The 12366-nt window shown below is 34.7% G+C and overlaps 1 protein-coding gene across 1 annotated transcript in view; it reads left to right on the forward strand.

The window, feature by feature from the left end:
• The first annotated feature begins 1712 nt into the window (after positions 1 to 1712).
• The window catches only part of LOC145670471 (RNA-binding protein 28-like), a 36636-nt gene continuing 25982 nt past the window's right edge, over positions 1713 to 12366 (forward strand). Inside the window, exons 1-2 of the mRNA XM_081739184.1 lie at positions 1713 to 1989; positions 5624 to 5847. Of these exons, the coding sequence (XP_081595310.1) occupies positions 1962 to 1989; positions 5624 to 5847 (252 nt within the window). The 5' untranslated portion in view covers positions 1713 to 1961. The remainder of the gene's footprint in view (positions 1990 to 5623; positions 5848 to 12366) is intronic.

Here is a 12366-nt window from a genome sequence, read left to right on the forward strand (position 1 = left end):
ATATATATATATATATATTATTCCGTCCCGTACCCACATATGTTCATATCCAATAAATAGGAATTTACCTAAGTAAATATTATCGTCTTCATTCATGTGTGTGTGAATTCTTACGAGCAGACGACTTGCCAGTTGCGTATATGTATGCGTGTGCATGCGCAAAAGTAAGTATAATACAACCTGAGTCTCAAAAGCACCAACGTGGCTCATGTCAAATCACTTGTCATAGTTCAATATTATCAATCTGCGCCCAAACAGAGTATGAGCCTGGACTAGAATTGTTATCAGCTGTTTTCTTAGGGAGTTCTTCGGGAGTCAGCACCCAAGGGAAACGGTAGGTAGCAATGAAGGCCCATAAATATGCAAATTACCCGTATGGGCCGCTAAAATTAGTACAATACACTTTGGGCCGCGGAAAACTTTGCATTTAAATCAATTTTAGACGAATCCCGAGGGGACACTTCGCGAATGTACCTTGTCAATATTAGGTAAGATGTGCATGTGAATTGAATTGTTAAATATGCTGCTTTCTTACAAAAATACAGAAAACAACCCTCCCCCGGAGGAGTTGACACCCCCCCGGGTGAAAATGTCTGAATTCAACACTGTTCCAAAGGTGGAGAGAAGGAAATTAAACTGAGTTGAATTCTTCGTCCATATTTGGTCATACGAAGAGAAGAATGGACCAGCAGCGACACACGTACAAAGAAAGACTTGTGAGCTAGAAACTTCACAGCATCGTAATTCCAAGAATTTTGTCTCGGTACGCACTAATTCTAAGAACTCCTGTTCCGTATACGAGGGTTCATTAAAAGAAATATAACGATAGCGTTATAGTTACCAATACTGCTTAAAGCAATTTTTAGTCACGTGATATAATTTAAAAAATATCTCAACTTTCGAAAATGTATACAAACTGTCAAACAAATTCTGTAATATTGTTTGTTTGTGTATTAGTATTTATACATTTCCTGGTAAATTTTAAAATAGCAGGAGTATTGTTAAGATTATTATAATAAACTACTACTACTACTACTATTGCAACTACTGCTTCTACTACTACTACTACTACTACTACTACTACTACTACTACTACTACTACTACTAATAATAATAATAATAATAATAATAATAATAATAATAATAATAATAATAATAATAATAATAATAATAATAATAATATACATAACACACACCAGAACACTCTATCATAATATTTCAAACTATAAACACGTTACTCGGCCTACATACTAGGCGCATTCCATAATGTATTGTGTCAAAACATAGATATTTATGCATTTGAGTTTGCGATAATAGGTGTACCAATTTTTCTAATTTTTGTTTAGCGTTACACTCCGCAATTTTTGTAAAATGAAATTACGGAATAAGGTCCACAATTATAATACTAAAATACATTCCAATCAAATTAGGAAAAGAAAATAGCAATCGTACAGATAACGTAACGATTTGTGTTATCACATTTGCAAATTTTGCGATTTAGTTTTGCTAAGCAGTATATAATGACTCTTTCCCTTGCTTCGTTGTATGGAGAACTTTGCGTAGAATGGTATGGAGTGTTGCCCCAAGAAAGAATGAGAAAAATTACGTAGGAATTGTTCGTCACATTAGTGACTTTTAAATTTCTGGAAGGAAACTACTTTTTACCTGGTAACATTTGCGTACAATAAAATACTGATAAACAAAAGACTACTGTGGTGCGTGTTCTGCTCTTAGAAAGTGCGTGTTTTTGCATGTATGTTATTGGAACAAACAGTGCAGTGCAGAGTTTTATGTGCTTTGTCTATTGTAATTATTAGAACACAATGACATGATTATTGCACTCATGTTTTCAAAAGGAATAGGCTGTTAATTTTAGAAAACTGAATATTTAAGCTTACGGTGTGTTTAGACAGATGCGTGTGTGTAAATATATTAGCTTTTAAAATTCAGTGCACGGAAAAATGAAGCCAGGGAAATTTGGAGATAAAAGTAAGGAAAAGCACTGTCAAACTTACTTATGTCTGTACCTATTAGTGTTCATGCGTATTAACATTCAAATTGCGGTGCCAAATAGTGGCACAGTGTAATACGAAGTGAGGTTTAATAGCTAGGTTGCGTTAGTTTACCTCGTGAACTTTCCAAGTCATCATGCATAGCAATGGTTGGTGTGGGCAAGAATCTAGAACACCGGCCCGCATTTTCATTCAGCTTTTATAATGAAAGGAACCAACCTGGCTATTAACCCACCTTCACCTGTACGTGTGAACCAGCATTCTAGAAGTTTCCTTTGGAGTGCCAGGGTACAGACTGAAAATAGGGTGTATTTTAATTATTAATCCTATATAGAGTAACGATCTACAATAAAAGCACACATACTTGTAAAATTTACTGTAAGGAATGTAAAATTAATTTTATAGACTGCGTAAAAATCACTTATGTGAGATATGTAGTTATGTAGAAACAAATGAAGGAAAATAAAAGGGTTTTATTCGTGTAATCGTCCCGAACAATTATTCTGAACGGTATGCGAAGGTAAGGCAGTGTGTTGAGACATGATGCGCAACTATGGAAGTGTAGGAAAAATTATTACGGACTGAGTGCCTGAGCATTCAAGCTAATCTTCCGCAGATGGCATCTTCGGATTGGACCCGTGTAAATCTGTTTTCATTACTGCGCAAAATTAGTACCTTGCAACTGTTAAATTCCTTGGACTATTCACTGTCCAGAACTATCTAAACTTTACCCGAAAGTTGAAAGAAAAGTCGGTACTGGTCAGAATAGTCAAAAAAAAAAAAAAAAAAGTAATACGATTAAAATGAGTGAGTACATGGAACCGGGTTGTCCAGGATATTGATTTTTACAGTCGGAACATTCCCACACTTCTAGGAAGCCAGTATTTTATTTATACTAGGATAATGTTACTAGTGTCGAATCATAAGGGTTATACTGGAATTTAAATGAGTGAGAGTATATCAAATACGACTGTGTAACATACTAATTTCGAACAGGGGAGTATTTCTACACGATGTAGGAAATGTGTATTTTATGTTAACAAGTATAGAATTACTAGTGTAAAACCATTGTAGGTGCTCTAATCCATGTGATTTTATGCAATATTTATTTGTTCATATTTTGCATTATCTTCATTTATTCACATACCCTCCGTTGTTGGAGCGCACGTTCCTTGCTGACCTCGTTGCTGTGCAGATCTCTCTTGCTGTACTTTTATTCTAACTCGGGTAAATAGCATTCTTACTTTCAATGACCACTTAGCATTATTTTTTTTTTCTCACAGTCATTTTTATAGCGTACGTCAGAATGCTTATTAATACCCGTAAGGGGAAGCACATCAATTTACACACACACATATATATTATAAATCTGTACGCAATTATTCAGGGGTGCGCCAGGGTAATAACAGTCCAGAATGTTTTAGGGAGTCGTTTGAAGCAAGAAGAGCGATTTTTTTTTTTTTTTTAAATTTTATTTATTTATTTGATGTATTCTTCTACACCAACACCGACCAGTTTAGGTATAATTATTCAATAAATAATTCAGTAAATCAATTCTTAAGAAACTGATTCCTCGGAACAGTTTGCAGAAATCATGCTGGTTTTGGCCATAACTTTTTCTATAATTATTTGTAAAATCGCTTGTGTGAAGTGCTGATAAATTTACTACCATTTTAACTTCCTCTAAACAACTTGTACTACAAATGAAAACAACTGAAACGAAACTATAGCTGCCTAAAATTGGTTACGGAAAACGTTTCTTGTGGTGACAGTAAGAAAATTTTAGTTTAATCACATATCCCACCATGCCTTCTTTCTTGGGACGCACCCGTGTACTGTCGCTTGGGTCCACCAGCTTTCACTTAACCCCAAACCGGAATAAAGAGAAATCTTTCTTTTAGTGATCACCTAGTGCAGTTTGGTGCGTGTTTTTGTATTGTTGTTTTTATGGTATATGTTCTCTGCCTGGTAAGGAAGGACCCTTTAAAAAGATAAATAAAAAATGCAGTTACTTTTCTGGGGGCCACTGTGGCTCAGTGGTAGAGCGTTCACCTCTTGTGCTTGGTGTCCCGGATTCGATCCCAGTCCCCGCCAAGTGAACTTTGTGGTGGACAAACACCGTGTGCGTGGGTTTTCTCGGGGTTCTCCCGTTTCCTCCCACTTTCTTCATTCTACCATATCACTCATTATCACCGTCTCCTTTAGCCTAACCGGCATATCCGTGGGACGTAAAACTCCGAGATTTCATTTCATTTCATTTGAGTTACTTTTCTGCCCGTTGATCGTTTTTCCAGTGAGAGATTCCATTCTTCAAATGCAATTGCGAAAGGTCTGAAAAACAGCCATATATAGCTGCAATATTGTAACAAAAGAAATGCTGACAAAAGTTTCAACATACACACATTGTATTTTAAACTATAATGTGTAACGGTTTCGGATATCTATATACAGTGTTATGGTTTAAAATACAGTGTGTGTTGAAGCTTTGGTCAGCCTTTCTTTTGTTACAATCTCCAATCGAAAGCCGTAATAGTGTTATTATAGTTACAGTATCCTTTCATTGGACTCGAAAAGTTTTGCAGTCACAAATTTCTTTGGGTGTGGGAACAGGTTTAAATCACGATGTGCTAAGTCTGTGAAGAAGGTGGATATTCCAAAAATTCATACTTCGAATCCCTCAGTTTTCCCATTGCTAAATCAGCTTTGTGGACAGATGCCTTGTCCTCATGAACGGTGTTGTTTTTCTGTTGCAATCCTGGCTCTTTTCACTTTTTTTTTTCTTCAGTTTATACAGAAAACTTGCGTAGTATTCAGCAGTTGTTATTTTATTCTTTGCAAAGTAATCAATAGAAAGAATCCCTTTTTCACCTCAGAAAACCTTTCCGGCAGCTGAAGTCGACTTCGCCTTTTTTGATGTAGGGTCACCGGCTTCCATCCGCTACTTTGATTGCTGTTTCGTTTCTGGCATGTAGTGGTGGACCCATGTCTCACCAATAATAAAGAATCCGTACACGCAATCATTTGGATCCTTTTAAAAACGGTCAAACTTTGCTGATAAATTTCTTTTTTGTCAGCATTTAAGTAATGCAGCACACGCTTTGGATAATACTTTCTCACATATAATTCTTTATGTAAAATTTACTGTACTTTGCCTTCCGATATGCCTATGGCGTCAGCTATTTCGTACTCTTTTAATCGTCAATTGTAATCCCATATTATGCACTTTCTCGTTGTTTTCATATGTTTTCGACATCTTTCACATGGATAGAAGTAAGACCAGTTTTAAATTCAGCTTCATTTCTTAACTTGGCAATAAACATTCTAAAACAAGGAATTTTATGACACCACTGTATTCCAGTTTACGATTTGTGAAGAAATATACACAAAACGTTTGCTTTGAAAGCCCTGTAAACAAAACTATTTGGTAGATCAAGTTGATACTTGACTTAGGTAATTGCGAAACGTGTTACAACCTAACAAGATTAAAATTTTATTGAAATTAATGCTATCTGTGCAGGACCGAGCACTTTTCATTTTGTCCACTCCCTTGAGCAATTTTCAACATCTTACGAAAGATGGCAGCAAATGTACAGAATTTTAATTTGTTTCAGAAAAATTCAGATTCAAATCTACAAAACAAAAGCATGCTGATTTAAAAAGGAAGTCTGTCGTTCCTAAAATGAAAATTAAGGAAGAGACTGAAATTAAAGAGGAAGACGCAGAAGGATCCAGGACGACGAAAGAGCCTATGAGAAGAGTCAAGAAGAGACAAGAGGCAGGAGTCGAGCATATTTCCAAAGCAGGAAGGCTCATTGTTAGAAATATTCCATTCAAGGTAATGTAGTAATCTATTAAACTCACTAATTTAAGCATTATAGTAATCTAATCCTTAAATGTGTGAAAGTTCTATTTTTGAAGTGACTTAGGATGAATATTGTGGACCTAGCTCAAACGGTTCGGGAAATTATGCAGGCACTATGCTTAATTGCTTAATGAAGTGAATTAAACGCTATTAATAATATAAGAAGATATGGAAAAAATATTTACCTATTTAAGAAATATTTACTTTTAATACGTCGTAGCTTAAAAAATGCAAACAATTTCGACAACTTTATTTTATTTATTTATTTTTTTCTTTCGGAGCAAGTGTTTTTAGGCAGATGAAGAATGTAATTTCCCACTGAGAAATGGGGGTTAAAAATCATTTCTCCAGATTTCTTAAACATCTTACCTTTTTCTAAATAATGCGAAAGCAAAAGATATTTTAAGGAATGATAACTTTGAAACCTGCGATTCTAAGTGGGAAACTACATTACTAATTGAACGTAAGAATCACACGTTAACGTTGTTACAGTTTCTTCATCTGTATCATAACACTGATAGTAGAAAATTGTATTATTCTGTCAGAAGATGTACAGGAAGTTTACAGTAGGAATTCCTCAGTCGTTGAGAAGGACAAGAGGCCTTATCGAAACTGTTTTGGCATTTTTAAATCAAAACATATTAAAGTAAATCTGTGATAAATATTGAGGAACTAAACATGTTCTAAATTTTCATGTTCGCGTACTGTACCCCTGCTGTAGATAATAGGATCAGATGTAAAAAAAGAAGCTTTCCAGCAGTTACTGTGCGCAAAATAAATGAAACCCACACTCAAAGAGTATGGCGGTAATATCTCTGTGAAATTCGAACTTGTCTGACTCCATTAGGTTATCAGACGTTCAGAAAGTATTGAGCCTTTTGCACAGAAGATTAGGGATGTACCGATATATTGGTATCGGTGATATCGTACACGGCAAATGGACACCGATATTTACCGATACGTTTTCCGAACTATTTTAAGTTTGTATAGTTATTGGGGCCGCGGTGGCTCAGTGGTAGAGCTTCACCTCTGGTGCTAGGGGTCCCGGGTTCGATCCCAGCCCCCGCCAAGTGAGCTTTGTGGTGGACAAACACTGTGTGTGTGTTTTCTCGGGGTTCTCCCGTTTCCTTCCACTTTCTTCATTCCACCATTTCATTCATTACTCATCATCACCGTCTCCTTTAGCCTAACCGGCATATCCGTGGGACGTAAAACTCAAAGATGTCATTTCATTTTTTCAGTTTGTTTAGTATTAACATTGACACTCGTATTTCATCAGTTACTTTTAAGCTTAAAATTGATCTAAATTATTATCAATTGTACTGTACAATTGATTTCTTTATGCATGTGTACGCCTTTGATTTGCACTACTCGTACTCAACTAATATTTTTAGTGCCTCCATGCCAAAAAACTGCTCAAGAAAACCGAAAAGGTCCTCAGTGAGGATCATGGGTGCCCGAAGAAAATTTTCTAGGGACAAGTACGTACAGTAGTACTTAACGAAGTTTTATTTGTTATTCCGATTCTATCATGATGATTTGAATGATACTTGGATGTTATAATGTGTGTATTATGGTGTATTTACTGTAAGATTAATTGCTACTCTCAGAGGACGAGATTGTTAACTGATTAAGAAAAAGGAATATGAAGATCAAAAGTTTAGGGATTTTTTTTAAAAAAAATCCTCCATAACTTCCCTCATGTGTAGTAGACTGGTAAGTGTCTGTAACCGTAGTCCTTTGTTATTCGAATGAACTAAAAGTAACATCAATAGTGCAAATACAATGTGAGTTATAGCTATTAAAGTGCGAACCTGTTATTACCTTTAAAAACAACTATTTGGCGGCCATTTCGCAATATGGTGGCCAAACCCGTTACCGGATATTTTAGAACTTTTAGTATGTTGTTATACACACCTTCCCAAAAATATGTGCAAAATTTCACCTTGTTATGATTTTTATCTGGGTTAATGTATAAGAAAACTAATGTTCAGAAGGGTAATTTTGGTGATTTTTAAAAAGGAACCCCTCCGTTACTTCCCGCGTATCGAGTAAACTGGTAAATATAATACGTTGTCTGTAAGCGTAGCTCTTTGTTGTTCGAATGTAATGAAAATAAAATCAATAATGATCAGGGTGGATTGATTTAAATCAGTCTGATTTAAATCACGATATAAATCTAGATTTAAATCACTTGATTTTTTTAATAAAAATGGTTAATTTAAATCAAATTCCGAAATAAATTAATTTAAAGTGAAAATAAGTAAAATCCCATTTCTGTTCTGTTATTTCAATTATGGAAGTTAATAATCATAATACAATGAGACTCAAATGTACAGTATAGTATGAAAACAAGTGTCATGCAGAGGATGATTAGGGAAAATCCCGTTTTGTACAGGTAACGGAGCAATCCTGCTTTCTTCTTTTCGTAACATTGGGTTTGGGTTTTAAAATCGTTAACTATTTCAACGGGGAAATCACCATCGACATTTAAGATGAAAATTCTTTTTTATGCGTGTCTGTTTGTTTGTTCCCAGATAATAGGGCGTATTTAAAGGGGTCCTATCCCCTCTCCAATTTTTTTTTTTTTTTTTTTTTTTTTTAATTTTATAATTTTAGGCGAAATTTATGTATTTCATGCCGCAAGCTAGTTCTGAGTTTTTAAAAAGAGGCCCCTGCCAAATATCAGTAACTTTTGTGAAAAAAGTGTCATTGTGATAAACGTTGCTCTACTTTTTCCTTAATGCTTAGCCTTTTAAATTATATCACCTATTTTTAGGTGATAAGGTAGAATCTTCATTATTCGATTAAAAAAGTACCAATAAGGCTTTTTACTTCGTTTTCTTCAAGACTAGAGGCATTTTAGAACACATTACATATGCTTTCACGCCTTTCTGCGTTGAGGCATAGTGTGTGATGATGTCATAAATTTAAAAATATATTTTTTGTTATGCGTATTATTATTATTTTTGGCAGGTTACATTTTGCATTCAGAAGACTGAAATTTTGCACACTCGTTCAGTGCATCCCTTAACAATTTTCAGATGTTTTACAGATCTCTGCGTAGAAACAGCGGGGTCCAGAGGGGCAAAAATGTTTTAAAAAAGGATATTTTTAACAAAAATAGCTTTTTTCGTGATTTTCCCGCTTCAGATAAAGACATACGAATGGACCGTTTGAAAGACTGTTCTATTCTGAAGAAAATAATGTACGTACTATGCTCCTAGGATAAATAGGGATGTCTCAGGAAACTGTTACCTGAGATGCTGTTTTATACGGAATCTGGGAAATATTATTTTTCGCAGGCTTAGAATACTTTTGCACCTACAAGATTGACATTTTGCACATTTACTCAGTGCACCCCTCAAAATTTTTCTGATTTGTTTCAGATCTCTGCCTTAAAACAGGGGAAGAGGTCCACAGAGGTCAAATAATTTTTAAAAAAGACATTTTTAATAGAAAATTCATTTTTTCGTGATTTACCCGCCCCAGATACATGATGGAAACATTTTAAGGGTACCATTTGAAAATTTGTTTTATTCTGAAGAGAATAATGTACAAATCATGATCCTAGGATAAATAGGAATGTCTGAGGAAATTTTTATATTACATCTGGGTCATCTGGAGCATTTGGGAATGTTCTTAGCTCACTGCTAAATAATTTCCTCACCCTTACTACTCAAGATAGAAGCTTGAAATTTTGTACACGCATTTAGTACACCCCTTAGTATTTCCCAGTTGATTTTGAGATCTGTGCGTTAACACAGGGGAATCCAGAGAAGATCATTAAAAAAAAAAAAGTAAAAAGAAATGCCGATTACTCTCAAAATTTCCCGCTTCAAGGACATGATAGAGAAATGTGAATGTTACCGTTTCAAAAGCTGTTCTATTCTAAAGAGAGTGATGTATGTACCATGATCCTAGGATAAATAGGGATGATGCTGTAGCTGCTTGACTGAAAGTCTATAATTTATCTTTAAAAAGAGCCATAATTTAAAAGGGTGCCGGTTAGGCTTAAGAAACATTGCTTGGGATTGATATAGGTTAACGATTGGGGATATTTCAAAATTCAACCCCAATATTTTCACTTAAATGACATAATTAGCATTTAATAGTAATTCCTAATGCTTTTACTTCAGTTCGCGACTTGTATTATACGAAGAGAAAGATTTGATTTAAATCAAAAAAATCGATTTAAATCAAAAAAATCAACAAAAATGATTTTTTAAAAAAAAAGTCATGATTTTTTTCCATCCTGAATAATACTACGTGAGTTATAGCTATCAAAGTCAGAAACAGTTTTTTTACCTCTAAAAAGCACTTTTCGGCGGTCATTTTCCAATATGGCGTCCAAACCCGTCATCATATACTTCAGGACTTTTAGTATGTGGTTATATGCACCTTCTCTAAGGTATGTGCAGAATTTCAGCTTATGATTTTTTCTGGGCTAATATATAAGAAAACTATTTGGAAGAAGGAATATTTTGTGGATTTTTAAAAGGAAATCTCTCCATTACTTCCCGCATATGAAGTAAACTGGTAAGTGTAATACGTGATCTATAAGAATAGTCCTTTGTTATTCGAATGAAGTAAAAATAACATCAATACTGCAAATACAACGTGAGTTATAGCTCTATTAAAGTGAAAATTAGTCATTACACTGAAAAATCACACTTTGTCGGCCATTTTTCAATATGGTGACGAAACCCGTCACCGGATTTTTCAGGACTTTTAGTATGTCGTTACATACATCTTTTTAAAGGTATGTACAAAATTTCAGCTTGTTATAAATTGTTTCTGGGTTAATGTATAAGAAAACTAATAGGAAAAAGGGAAATTTTGGGGATTTTTAAAAAGAAATGTGTGGTTATGTGTGCTTTTAGTGTGTGGTTATATACACCTTCCCAAAGGTATGCACAAAATTTCAGCTCGTTATGATTTGTTTTCGGGTTTAGCCCCCGATGCAGCAAAGCCCTTTTCGTTGGCTTTTTTCTTTGAACAGAAAACAAGAAAGAAACAGGTGAGAATGCTCGAAGAGCATTGCCAGAAAAAGAATTATTTTCTTTCGAAAATTGTATGAAATTGTATATTAAATGTATTTGATTGAATTCAATAGATAATACATTTACATATTTGGAATCTGCGTATTAGGGGATCTGTTGAATTAGCTATATTAAGCTGTCATTTTTTATCACCGTATATATATTGAAAATGAAGATATAACTAGTGGCCACCGGTTACTATTTGTTAACGAAATGTTCACCATCCTCGTGGGTATTGATCAACACGAATATGATCTCTCTATGACTTACGGTTCTCGAGATATGGCTCCTTAAATCTTCCGGAATCGGAACTTTTTTGGCCAATATCTTGGGAACGGTAAATCATAGAGAGATGATATTGATGTTGATCAATACTTAAGAGGATGATGAACATTTTGGTACCAAATAGTGACCGGGGCCACTGGCCAAATCACATAATTTTCCAGACAAAATTTTAAGATGTTCATGAGCAAGGAATCAAATCTCTTCTGAGATCGTTGTTTAAAAGTACAAGAGGCCAGTACCTACTTGCATTGCTCTTGTCAATTTACTTAATAAAATATGAAATACGATCTACGATATTTTAAATGAAAAAATAGTATCCTATTAATTATACAGCCGTCCGGCAAACAAAGTGTTAGAAAAAATCAGGAAAACTAACATTGATACACAAACATTGAGATCATGTCTTGCTCTCCCCCACTTTTAACTTCTAATCGCCGCCACTGTAGGTAAACTATGCAATAGAGACTATTAAATGTAATGTAACTATCAAAGTATATTATCACTCTAAATATCAATCACTGACCTTTAGAATTAAGTTTACACTATATAAGTATTTGCTGCTTTTTAGTTCATTTTATGAGCTGGGTTAAATTTAGAGGAAATATATTTTTTTGTGTGGAACCTAATATGAAATTCTCTGCTTTTTGTCTTTATATGGCAAATTTTGGCCTTATATCTAACATACCCTAGTACAATGTTGATCATTTCATTATTCTGGAAATTCCTGACAATATATAAGAAATGTGTCCTTATCGGGTATCGGTTAAAAAGTGGTATCGGTACATCCCTACAGAAGATGTCGTTAGTTTTCCAAATCGCAGTGGGTCAGGCGTAACGTCATTTGACAACTGACAGTTGAACTTTGTAGGTGTACAAAAACTGTTAGACTTATAATCAGACATAACCTGCACTTCGAACATGAGTGAACTTTCTGCAAACGTGCGCTGCATTTTGCATTTTTTTCAATAAAGGCGCAATCTGCGCAGCCATGATACCGCCAAGGACCTAAACATCCACCACCAAACAGTGTTAAACGATTCATAGAACGCTGGTCACAAAAAGAAGCTCGATGTTTGGTTGTCACGTGATCTAACTCAAAAACATTTACTCGATCGGATTTCATTTGCAAATCTCTATTAAAACGTAACCAACTGGAGCCATTTCT

Source organism: Thermobia domestica, chromosome 14, assembly GCF_964235325.1.
Source record: "Thermobia domestica chromosome 14, izTheDome1.hap1.1, whole genome shotgun sequence".
Classification (NCBI taxonomy): Eukaryota; Metazoa; Arthropoda; class Insecta; order Zygentoma; family Lepismatidae; genus Thermobia; species Thermobia domestica.